Below are 12796 nucleotides of genomic sequence, written 5' to 3' on the forward strand. Positions count from 1 at the left end.
TGAAGGTTGCAGGATGCCATTTGTCTTGAATGCATCCTGAATAGCCCTGCCCCCTGAGTTTGGCTGGGGGGTGGGTGGTAAGACTGAGCGAGTCCACTGCTGTGCTCCAGAGCCACAAGCTCACCCAGGAGGTTGCTCTGGGGCTGAACCCAGGACAGTGTCATGGGCAAACTCCCAGCTCTGGAGCAGGTCACCAGGCTCAGGTGGCCAGGCCTTCTCAGCCCCGCCTCATCCAGACCCGCCACTGGCATGGGATGGATATGCCCTCAATCGCTCCAATGCACAACTTCAGCTCTTTGGCTGTTGCCAGCTCTTTCACCTCTTGTACCATTGCCCTGGGCCTTGGCGATGCTTGTACAAGTCCTGCTGAAGGGGGTGGCATGCAAGCACTAGGATTAGCTCCGGCACAACACCTGCATGTGGAGTCGAGCTGTGGTTCCAGACGTGCCTTCTCGGAGCATGGTTAAGGGTAGAGCCTGGCAGTAAGAGGGCATCGCTCAGGCTGCCAAATTGGGCACCTACAGCCAGGAAGTGAAGCAGGGTTAGATGCCCAGCACATACCCTGCCTCTTTCAGTGCACAGGATGGACAGCCCTTGCCTTATAGCAGCTCTTGATCCTCAGTGCCCTCCCTTACCTACTGCGCGCTTCTCAGACCCTGCCATGAAGACCATATGACCAAGTTCTTCTAAGGTTTTTCCTTCAAATGCTTTACAAACATTAATGGCCATATCATCACAGCAGCCCTAGGAGTTGAGTTCCCCACCATTCGACAGCAGAGGTCCAGAGCAGTTAAGGGCAAAAGGCTTGGCTAATTCTGGGTGTGCAGTTTGGGGTGGTGGGAGCTGGCATACAACCGGGAGTCTCCTTCACTACACAGCCCCGGTTCCTCCCCAGGGCAAGTCCACGCTGTGCACTCACTGAGGCAGGGTCCTGTGAGAAAAGCAGCAAGTGAGCATGTCATGAAAGGCGGTCTGCGCACGTGGCAGGCAGGGCCAGACACAGGCATGAGCAAACTGTGCAGCTGCCCACAGCCCAGACAGAAAGGGGGCCTGAAAAGAGCAACTTTTTTTTTGTCCAATTATCATTATCTCTGGCAAAAGAAGGCACGATACTAAAAGTTCACCCAGGGCCACCAGGAGTCTAGGTACGGTGCTGGCTGCAGGTGCCGAATAAAGGCAACGTGGGCACTTGCCAGCCCGAGTGCTTGATGTTGCCACCTGCACAGTGCTCCTCACGTTGGTCGGTTGTGAGCATGTCCTGAAGGCTGGTCGTGATGAAATGAAAATAACCCATGATTCCAGTGCGTGGCCTTGTTGGAGCTGTTGGCTCCGCTGCGCTGACCCTGCTGCTTGGGCGGGTGGAGTAACTGATAGCGGCTGTCGGCTTTGTCCTCTATGCCACCAGCAGTGCATTCGGTGTCTGCTCAGAGCAGCCGGGTTGTGGGCTCCATCCCAGCCTTGAATGGAGAGGGCTGTGCAGCACATGGACCCCCTTGCCCATTTTTTTCCCCTACACCCAGCTGCTTCTGTCTCATCCCTTCTCACCTGCCTGATTCCTTCTCCATCCCGGGCTCTTCATCTCAGTCCCATTCTCCTCGCCTAGGCCGTCCGATTGTCTGCTCGTCAGGCTGCTGATCCCAGTCCCCTTGCCCTCCAGGCTCCCCATCTCTAACCCAGTCTTCCCAGCATCTGCTCTCACTCTCTTTGCTATTGGTTTTCCCACCTCAAGCTCCTGTGTACTTTGCCCAGCCAGTCCCATCTCCATCCCCTCCTTTGGCTTCCAACCCCAGCATCCCCCTTAGGTCTCGGTTCCCATGAGCACACCCTGGGCATCGGTCTCACCTTGCTCAGTTGGTTCCTGCCTCCACACCTCCTCTTTGGGCCTTTTGACATGAGTTCCTCACCCTCACTCCACGAGTCTGGCTCTTGTCTCCGTCTCTTGAATTCGGCATGTTCCTCCTCCATGCGGCTTTGCCCCAACTGAGAGTTATTAAGGGCACCGAGAAGACGGGCTCAGCCCCAGCGTGGTCTGCATCCACCCAGAGCTGCCATGGCAGGGACAGTCCTGCTCTGCCCCGCACTGGCGTATGCTCAATGTGGACAGGATTTTGGGCGATTTCAGTGGGAAGCTGTCTCAAGTCTTTGCTGAGCGTGTGCAAGCCATGACTTTCCAGAAGCTTATGAGCTGGCCAGATGTGGGCAAGTTTTTGTAGGGATGGTGGAAAGTGCATCCCCAAAGCCAACCCTTTGGCCAGCCCTGAAGTCTGTGCATCAAGGCATGCTAGATCAGTGGGAGTATCACCAGAATTGTTAACATGGGGAAATCAATTTTTGACAAGTTTTGCTGATTATTAATAGCCTCCACTAGTCTCATTGGTGCTCCAGGTGTCAGGCTGCAACATGCTGTTCTGGGAAGATTTGTTCTCTTAATTATAAGGTCTTCAATCGTTGGACATACATCATGGAAGTCCAGGGTATGAGGGCTTGGACAGCTGGTACATTGATATCAATTTTGTGCACTGATGTGAAATAACTGAGATTCTCATTGGACAGACGTGCAGTGATCCATAGATAGCTGAACTCACGAGGTGCTAGTCTAGTGCCATGTCAGTGTTAAGAGAGCAGAGAAGGAAGGAAATGGCTATCCTAGGGTAAGCTGTGGACAGATAACACATGTGTCAGTGTAGTTATACCAGCGTCATGTGACCCTTGATTTTTCCTGGGGTAATCCTACACCAGAATCAAGTCCTACTAATGTGGGGCTGGATGTCATCTCTCTGCTCTTTGTGATTAGAGTGGCCTAAAAATATCATGTGTCCAAGTTCTCAGCAGGGGAAACCCAACTGCCTGCTCTCTAGAGATGTCCCCATTAGAAATATTTGCCCTGTTTTTCCACGCAGCCCATCTTCTCCTTGGGGGAGAGAGACTGGGGGCAGGTCTAAGGAAGAAGTTTATAGCTGAGGGGTTTAAAAAGGTTCCTGTCACAGACAAAAGGCTCCTGTTTTCCCTGGAATGGTTTGGCCTCCTAGCTCCACATCCGTTTTATTGGCCTTGCTGAAGAGAGAGACCTCTGCGCAGGTTTTTGGTGGGTTGAAGGGTGCTTAGGGAGTTGCCCTGTTATAAAGGATGGCCCTTCCAAATATGGAGAGCACCATTACACTAGAAATGGTAGAAATATTTGCCATGGAAGCTGGAGGAGTCCAGGCCACTGCTGGAGCGAGGCCGTCAGGTGGGGCATGGCCGGAAGGCAGGCGATGACAGATCCAGGGCATAGGACTGGAAGGGGGACATGGCAGCACGGTGGGGTGTGCGGAGGGAGGCAGGACAGTGGAGAGCAGGCAGTGGGAGCAAGCAATCGTCACTGTGGTGTATGAAAAGGAGGGGCAGATATTGGAGGATGGCTCGGTGGAGGGGCATGGCATAGGATGGTCTAATGGGAGCATCAGAAGCAGGGAAGGTAGCAGGAGAAAGGAAATAGGGAGGGCTGGAAAGGCCAGGCGTTGATGGGGTGCCAGGTGTGGGTTTGTGGGGACTGCCAGAGACGGTGCTGTGCACTGCTTGGGGATGAGGAGAGAGCCTCTGGGCTAGATTTTGTTTAATGAATCCAGAAAAAGGTGCATCTTGAGCGACTGCGGAACTAATGAAACAACATCTTTTGGTTGTTTTGCCTAATTCGTTGTGATTTTATACATAATATACGATATTGCGAATGAATCCACATTCTACTAAGTTTGCTTCTTTTTTCTTTTGCTTCAATCATATTTGGGTTAAGGCAGCCTGAGATCCCTGGAATACTAGCAAAGCTTATAGTTTTTTTTCAATTGGAGAAAAATGGATGTTGTGTAATATGTGACCACACACTGTGCTTTCTGCATGCCCCTTTTCAAAAGCTGAGATCTGCCCATGCCTCTCTCTGAGCACAGTTGGCTTCCCCTGCACCGTGCAGGGTACGGCATGGCACTTCTTCCAAGACCCAAGATGTTGTTGTCTAGCAAATGTTCCTTCTAACAACACACCATGAACCACCCAGGTGAACAAAGCAGCAAAGTGATTGCTGTGCAAGCAGGGAGGACATATTCAGAGCCTTTCAAATGAAAATAACATCTTGATTTCCTTTTGCAGTCCATAGTAGACTCCTATAGCTTAATTTCCATATCAAAGTGTGGTCTGGGGAAGCCAGCAGAAGTCTTCCTGTTGCTTGCCATGGTTTTTGGATTGGACTCCTTGTGCTTTATCGCTGTTTTTACCCTCTGAAAGGCTGCTAGGGAACGGTGAAGTGTCATTCTGTTTTTCAGAAGATAGTTAAAAATATCTGGTTTTGTGAGGCAAGTGTAAGGAGCCGGTGAAGAGAGCATACTATTTTTATGCCCCTGGGATGCAAAGTGGGGAGCTGACGATTACAATTGCAGGCAATGGTGGGGATGCTACTAGAATGTGGAATTAATGTGCAGTTAAAGAGTTGGAAAGTCCTTTTATTTTCTGCCCTTCAAGCAGGAAAGGCAGAGTTCAAGCCCCCAGAGAGAGGACCTGCAAATCTGGCTCGGTTGTTCGAGAGGAGCATTTTTCTTTGTTTGTTTTTGAGTTTCGTATTAGCAGTGAGATGGCAGCGCAGCGTGTGACAGCGCGTGGCATTGCTGTTATTCTTAAACAGGGGATGCTTATTGATGGAAACTGCTGCAACTGTCTTACAAAATAAATGGACTTCTACGCAGCTTGAATTCCTCCTTTGTCTCTCCTGCTCACTAGGGACACCCCCCCACTTGTTTGGACGAGCGGTGACACTTAGTGGCTGAGTATGCTGCAGATAAATATACCCTGACATGGGGCAGAGGTGGGGGGAACCCCTGCTGACCACCCGAGGGACTGGGACGGGGGTAGGGAGGCTTACCTGCCCCAGCTCTCTCCACACTGGGGGCAGCTGCTGCTGCTTTCCACCCCCCCCCCGGTGCCCCAGAGCTAGGGCCAGCAGCCCCTCTGTGTATGTCCATTTCCCCCCCCCCGGCAGCACCCAAGCCCTGGCTTCTGCCCATGGGACACGGTGGCTGCTGCAGCTGCAGCTGGAGCAGAGTGTGGTGCTTGACTCTTACCCCCATCCCCTCCCCTGAGGGCAGCACAGCTGGAGCAGAGCCCTGGGGGTGAGGATACAGGCTGCCTGCCCCATGCTTAGGGCTTTTTTCCCTGCTGCCCTCCCCCCGGGGGCTCCACGGCCCAGCGGGAGGGAGCACTGCGCCACCATGGCCACCAAGGTGCCCCCTACCCACCTGGCAGCAGTTTATCGCTGTTTATCACGACCCCAACCGCTGATGTTGCGACCCCATTTGGGATCATGACCTGCAGTTTGGGAGCCGCTGGTATAGGGCCTGCGGGGGGATGTCACTCTTAAGGCGGGGGTGGGGAATTATTTTGGCTGGAGGTCCGCTCAACGAGTTTTGGTGAGCTGGCGAGGGCCACGCACACAATCTTTTAGACGATATCATTGTAACAAAGTATAGATAAAAAGCAAATCATATTGTAAAAGTCAAACCTCTACTATAACATATTTTAATTGCATTGCAACAGCAAATTTTTGTCCTGATTTATGTATTTTGAGTAGCGTATCTAGAGGCAATTGCATAATCACTTGGTATTTCTCTTGTAGTCTGTGTGTGATGCGGTAAGGGGGGGGTGAGGGATGTGGTGGGGGACGGGGGTGTGTGCATGTGAGTGTGGGGGGCTACCTGTGTGCTAGTTCCTGGGGGCTGGCCGGGGTGACGGGGGGAGCAGGAAGCACATACGGCACAGCTTGCCCAGGTGGTGCAGATGCAGGTGCTTGTTCCTGCTGGCCCCAGCCACTGCCTGGTGGGGCTGCTCCTCATGCTGCTGCAGCTGCCCCTGTACTGCTCAGCTCCCTCTGCCTCCAGTGACGACGACTCTTCCTCCTCCAGCCCCTGCTGCGCTGCCCCGGGATGGGGGGAAGCTACAGCCGAGGGCTCCCGCCCCAGCACATGGATCTCCAGCTTCAGCTCCTGGATGCCTTCCACCCACTTGCCTGTCTGCAGGTGGCTGCCCCTCGCACCGGGCTGGCAGAGTGGATGGAAAGGGGGAACCAGCACTGTCCTTTCTGAAACCCTTTGTTCATGAAAGTCTCTATCAGTCAAGTATGGGAAGCTTTTCTGATCCCAGTCAGGCGATAACCAGCACTGGGGGTCTGTATGACCGCAAAACCAGCTTGTAAAGTTCTCCCTGTGTCCACGTGTTGGACTGTCTCAAGAAAAAGCAAAACAGCCCCAAACCACGATGGATTTAGCGCTTATGAATATAACTCCTACAAAACAGGGCTGGCTCACATTGCAATCAGCATGACGTTTGCTGAAACTGGAACCGCCTGCTGGATTTCTAGCGGAGTAGGCTGACATTTTACTTGTCAAATTTGTAATGTATAGTTATGGACCTGGGGAGCAATGTAAACAGCAGGCAGCAGTATTTAATGGGGATTTTTTTTTTTTCTCTTCAGCTATTCCCTCCACAGCGCTGTTGACAGACTGAATCATGTCGTCCAAAAGGAACAGATGGGCTCCGGGCTTCTCCTTCCTGCTGTTATGTTCCTGTTGCATGTCTTCAGCAAGGAATGCAAATGCGCTTCTGGAGCTGAGCCCCCAAGAGTATTTCAGTAGCTTGCAACCCGGCAAAGCATCTCTGGTTTATTTTAGTCACAATGGTATGTATTTTCCCTGCGTGTGTTTTCATTATTCTTGGCAGGCAGGAGAAGTGAGCAACTGGAGAGAGAGTCTCCTGGAACTGTGAGAATGAATAGTAGCACAGAGATGAAAAGTCCTGTCTTTGGGAACGGGGAAACCAGGCGACCGCAGTTTTTGGAAGTGGTAAATCTTGCATCACAGGAGAGAACTGATCAGATTCATCTCTTGAATGAAGAGCTAATCCACCCCTCTCCCGCATATTCTGCCTGTGTGTGTCAGACTTTGAGCTCTTGCTTACTGTTGTTCCTGTGTTAGTCCCTGAGCTTGGAGTTGATGCTGCTGTTTGGATCCCCGTGACTTCACTGTTGGGGGCAGGGTAAGGCCATGTGGAGCTGGTCTCATGGACCAGCTTGCAGCTAGTCAAAGCCCCATAACCCAGGTGGGGAAAAAAGGCTTTTAAGAACTGCAGTACGATCCACTGCTGCAAGGCAGGGGAAGAGTTCCTGTCCTATAGAACTATATTACACCCCCCTTGGTATAATTAGGGCTGCTCTGGAGCCTAACCATGGGCGCAGGAGCCAGTCTAGCTGTCATGTTTTGTGATAGATGCCCTCTACCTTTCAGGATAGGCAGCAGGAGTTGTTGCTGTCCTTGCCTGTTAGGATCCTGACTTGACAGTGGACCCATAAGAGGATTAATTGTGCTCGTTTGCTGGGGAGAATGTCACTAGGAAATGAAGCAAAGAACTTTGCTGTCAGCTCTGCCAAACCTTGAAAGTCTCTTCCTCAAGATTTGGTACCAGCGACTGGCTGCTGTAGTGAATTTGGCTTGGTGTTAACATGCGTGAACTTGTACACGGCATCTTTCAGGCTGACACTCTACAAACAAGCTTTCAACTAAAATTTAAAGTGAGGTTCCCCAGATGAGAATGAGCCATTGCACTAAGCAGATATGGGTCTACAAACTTATGTTTTAAGACAACCTGTCCTCTGTGTGTGTGGCAGACTCATGCAGGTGAATGGGTTCAGTAGATAAGGACAAATGTGCACAGACTCCAGTGTGGCTTCTGCTGGTTTGTGGAGTGTCTTCAATGTTTCAGAGAGATGATAATAAACCTGAACATCTCATGGATTCTCTGTCATTGGAAGAAGTTAAGTGCAGGTTAGAAAAACACTTGGCTGAGATGATTTAGAGAGGGCTGATCCTGTTTTTGAGCTGAGGCCTCCTAAGGTCCCTTCCACCCCTACTTTCTATAATGCTGTGGTGCTCTTCACATTAGAGAAGCCTTTCAAGGGACAGTATGCTAGTACTCTTAATAAAAAAATTAGAGGTGCACTGATATATCAGTGCCATAACAGATCAGCACTGATGCAAGGAAAATTAAGATTATTGGTTATTGGCTTTTTTTACCTGATGTAGCCCATAATGTACTGATAAATATAATATGTCTTCTGGCCGTGGCCCCTGGATGTTGTGTGCATGCATGCAGCCAGGAATGCGTCTGAGCAGCTTGGAGAGCAGCATCTGCAGGTAAGTCCGTGGAGGGGAAAGGGCATGGTGGTAGGGGCAAATCATGGCTCCCACAGTGAGGGAGGGAGTGGGGCAGGGGCTGGAGCTGGGGGTGCTGCCTAGCCAGGGCAGTGAATGGGGCCGCAGGGCCGGGAGCAAGATGCAGCCATGGGGGAGTGCGGGCAGCTCTCTGCTGCTGCGCGTACCCCTGGGGGAGGATGGGGGTGCATGTGCCCCCTAGATTTGTGTGCAGGGCTGGGCAGATATGGGCTGCTCGCTGTGGGCTTGGGCTCTCTGCCCTGCTGCCTTTGCCCCAGGAGTGACACACTAGCTACGTGTCCCCGGCAGCAGCAGTGGGGGCAATGAGTTGTGCCCCCCACTGCTGGGCAGGCAGGGGATGTGCTGTTGGTACGGGGCCCCTAGGGCAAAGGCAGCAGGGCAGAGAGCCCCCAGCCTGCAGCAGGCAGCTTGCTTCCACCCTTGCGTTGCTCGGTTCTGGTCCTAAAAGCATCCCCGCACTTAAAAATGGTGGTGGTGGTGCTTGAACTAAAGTTCAGTTAAGAAGCTTTAGTTCAAGCACCTTCACCATCATTTTTAAGCGCCAGGACACGGATCCCCTAGGTGAGCCACCCACAGCTCCATCCTGCTCCCTGCCCTGGCCCTGGGGTCTTGTTCACCACCCTGGCTGGGCAGCACCTCCTCCCTTCCCCTCCACAGACTTACCTGCAGGGAGCTGCTCTCCACACTGCCTGCCTGTGCTCCTGCAAATCAGTTATTGGATTGGTATCGGCCAATTTACCTGGTGAATAGTCGGCTATCGGTATCAGCTGAGAAAATATCGGTGCACCCCTAGAAAAAATGGAACCTTTAATGGAACCAGGAAGAGGCTTGATGCCTACCTGGCTGGACTCATTTGAGTCCAGTCTTTTCTCCTGCCCAGGCGGGGAGTCTGACTTGAAGATCTACAAGGTCCCTTCCGACCCTACTTCTATGATTCTATGAATAGTCTCCTCTGGATCAGTTAACAGTTCATCTCTGGCCTTGTTATCAGTCATTGTCTCTTTGATTTGTACTTTGGTTTGATGTTTTTCTTGTAGGAGCCTAGCTTCACTTTCCAGTTCGCCAACCAGTTCCCTTAGCATCAATAAGGCCACGTGTGAATGACGTACAAGAAGAACTGGCACATAGTTTGTTTGGTAGCCACTTCGGCTGCAAGAAGCATTTTGTTTGCCAGTTTTTTCATGCTAAAATACCACAAAAATTTGTAGTCACAGATTTAGAGAGCAAGTAGTTTGGTATCGTTTTGAGTTTTGGTTTCCATAGGATGTTTAGGCTTGAATCACTGGTAGTTGAAACTGCAGCATCGTAGACTTCTGAACCTTGAGTAAAAATACACGGATCATATCGATTCTGCTTTTCCATCCTCTTTCTCATAAGAGTTTTGGAAACAGGTTAGTCATGTACCAGAGCATTACAACTGCTGTGATTAGGCTACAAAAAAACCTACAAACGCTTTGAATGATGTTCAGAAATACCACAACTGAGGGCAAGTTACTGGTGATGTCGCTGCATACAAGATTCAAAGGATGTTTCCTGCATCAAAATTTCTCTCTTGTTAAGGTACTGAATTTCTTTTTGAATGACGTGGTCTTTGCCTATCATATTTGCCCCATTGCCATAACCATGACCCCTCCAAATCAGTGACTTTCCAGGTTTTTCTTTTTTTTTCAAATGTTCAAGGACAGCTTCTGTCATGCCAGTGCTAGGAGAATTTCTCATGTTCAAAAAGTCCAACAAAATGTTCTTGGATCATAACACTGCTCTCTCGCCTTTCTGGCTGCTCCCACAGGGGGAAAAATCTAACTATCATTGTCCTCTCTGTTTGCTTATTAACTTGGTGTGTGCAGTCAAATACAACAGAATGATACTCGGCAGCTTTCAAAGCAGAAATCATTTCCTCCTTGATCATGTTCTCAAAATTATGAGTAATTTCATCTGGACAATTTCGGCCGAGGGTAATGATTATGAATTTCCTTTGAGATAATGTGTCAGCGATGTTCTTTCTTCACAAAATTTTATCTCCCAAGAAAGAAATTTTAAAAAATCCCATTGGGAAATTAATGGCACTAATTCACTAAACCTCACATGGGAAGGTTTTCTACTCTCAGTTGTCTGATCAAATCAGACTTTCCAAAACAGGTTCCCAGTGTCCTACCAAAGAAATAGTCCAATGCTGATTTTCTTTATCAGTTATACAATCTTACTTCAACCTGATTTGTAAGTCTCCCTTCATATGCTTGCACGCTCTGCTGATTTCTCATGTTTCACTAGGCTATTCAATATGTTTTTAAAGTCTTGAACACCATTCCTGCATAAAACAAAGTCTCTGGAGTTAAATAAATTGCAGCAGAAGCAATAAACAGAAACAGCTGAAGCGGAATAGAGACAGGAGTCCTGTTCTCTCTTTGAAAGCTAGTGTGGAAAATGGAAAGCTGGATATTTTCCTCCATCTCTGTCCAAAGGGACATCATTACAGTTTGTTTGCACTGGTCCAGCATTCACAAGCAAAGGGCATTTATTTGGATCTCTTAGAGCATCGCTCCTCCAAATCGCCTCTTCTGTAGATGCTTTCTTATTCCTTGAACAACAGTGTAGTTGCATCAGGTTACTATTGCTCGAAGACATACCTGCATCCATGGATGGAGCTGCCTCATTGGTTACAGCACTTTCTTCTTGCTCTCTTCTTTTAGATCTATCAGAAAAAATAAAACTTCCTTTATGAAGGAAGCTGTCTTCAGAAGTAGGTGTACCATTGTTTGTATGATTATTTTGGATGAGAAAATGCAGCAGTCGGAAGCAAAACAGCTGAGCTGAGAATGCACTCGACCATATTCTGTACTGTTGGCTTCTTTCTGCCTTTCTTTTGCAATTCTCATCTTCAAAAAACACATTTCCTTGTTTGTAAAGAATTGTCAGCATCACTGTCAGTGTCCATCAGGACAATTCACGCTACTGGGGAAGCCTGCTGGCTGGCTACACATACAGACAGATGCAAACTGATCTAGGATCTTCGAAACAACCGGACAGGGAACGAATTGTGTAGGTAGAAAGCACTACCTGCCGCTTTTTTTGTTGGCCAACAACAGGTTCCAAACATTGCCAATTTGAACAGGAAACAATTGTCGCCAGTAAATTATACATGGTTCCTTTCTGCAAATTTTGCTTTTTTGCTGCCCCTAAATTCTCACTGGGGTCAGCAGCCATCTGCTTCACCTGGTCTTAAAGCTTGCCTAGCTGAGGCTATCATCAGTTGTCAGACTTAAGATATGTACTTAAAGATGGGAACAGACTGTAGCTAGTAATGCTCCTTTTTTTTCTTTTAATAATATTTCAAAGCTCTTTCCTTTCATCTATAAAGGATGTTTTGGATAGGGATGATCTCGCCTCAGGCAGGGGGTTGGATTAGATAACCTCTGAAGGTCCCTTCCAGCCTGACTTTTCTATGATTTCTTACACCCCACTCTTTTAGTGCTGATTATGTAATATGGAAATGGTTATAGCCAGATGCAAAGATAGCAGGCACTTGAAGAAAGTTTCTCACCTTCCTTTTTCATTTTCATCATCATTGCTGTACAGGAGCAGTCTGAGGTCTCGAGCAAGAGCACAGACCTCCTGTGCTAGGTGCTATGCATAAACATAGCAAGAGAGTGCCATGGGCCAGAAGAACGGGCAGTCAAAGGCCCTGATTCTGCACTTGCTTCCCAACAAGGTCACCGATGCAGGAGGGAGCCTGTGCTGATTCAAGGATCCCCCCATGCTGAAGCCCCCTACAAGATTGACAAGACTGAGGGTGGGGGGGAAAAGTAGTTCCCCTCTCTGTAATATGGGAAACTGAGGCAAGAGGGCCAAATTATTATAGGGACAGATTGTAATACCAGACATGCATTATATCATGTACAGTCCTAATGAAGTCAATGGGATTCCTGTGGAATGAGTTATTGCTTAAGTAGGGTGTCACAGCCCGGCCCAGATGGTTAAGGTGACACTGGGTTTTGTCCTCTGTATCTGTCTGTTGCACAAATATGATGAAACCCCGTTTTGTTTGTGTTTCAGTTTCTCCAGGTGTCCGTCCATTCCTGGAACAGATGGAGAGCTCTGTGCAACCTCTCCAGGACTACGGGATTTCTGTTGTGAAGGTAAATTCCAGTGTTATTTATTTTAATAGCTGGGATGCACAGATTTCCCCATTATCAGGGTGCTCTAGACGCTGGAGGATTACTGTACTTTTATTGCATGCCACACACCCCCAAACAACTCGCACGCCTTGTTTTTGGAAGGTGCAACGTGCAAGAAAAGATTTTTCCTGAGCTACAGCCGACTGCGTGACAGATTTCATAGACATTAGGGCTGGAAGGGACCTCGGAAGATCAAGTCCAGCCCCGTGCCCAAAGGGCAGGAAGTCATCTGGGGTCCCAGCAAGATAAGCATCCAATTTACTCTCGAAGGTGTTCAATGTAGGTGCTTGAACCACCTCCGATGGCAGGCTGTTCCAGACCTTGGGGGCTTGGACAGTAAAGAAATTCTTCCTTATGTCCAGCCTGAAATGGTCT

At 49.2% G+C, this 12796-nt stretch overlaps 1 protein-coding gene across 3 annotated transcripts in view; it reads left to right on the top strand.

Annotated features, from left to right (window-relative positions):
- The window catches only part of TXNDC16 (thioredoxin domain containing 16), a 76875-nt gene that overhangs the window by 4071 nt on the left and 60008 nt on the right, over positions 1-12796 (top strand). The window contains exons 2-5 of one of the 3 annotated variants that reach the window (XM_019502316.1): positions 1141-1145; positions 3896-4030; positions 6494-6697; positions 12300-12382. In XM_019502316.1, coding sequence (XP_019357861.1) covers positions 6529-6697; positions 12300-12382 — 252 coding nt within the window. In that variant the 5' untranslated portion in view covers positions 1141-1145; positions 3896-4030; positions 6494-6528. Of the gene's footprint in view, positions 1-1140; positions 1146-3883; positions 4031-6493; positions 6698-12299; positions 12383-12796 lie in introns of those variants that run through there. The other 2 variants (XM_019502404.1, XM_019502236.1) reach the window with 2 other exon arrangements.

The sequence above is a fragment of the Gavialis gangeticus genome, unplaced genomic scaffold (genome assembly GCF_001723915.1).
Source record: "Gavialis gangeticus isolate Ggan-Ray unplaced genomic scaffold, GavGan_comp1, whole genome shotgun sequence".
Taxonomy (NCBI): domain Eukaryota; kingdom Metazoa; phylum Chordata; order Crocodylia; family Gavialidae; genus Gavialis; species Gavialis gangeticus.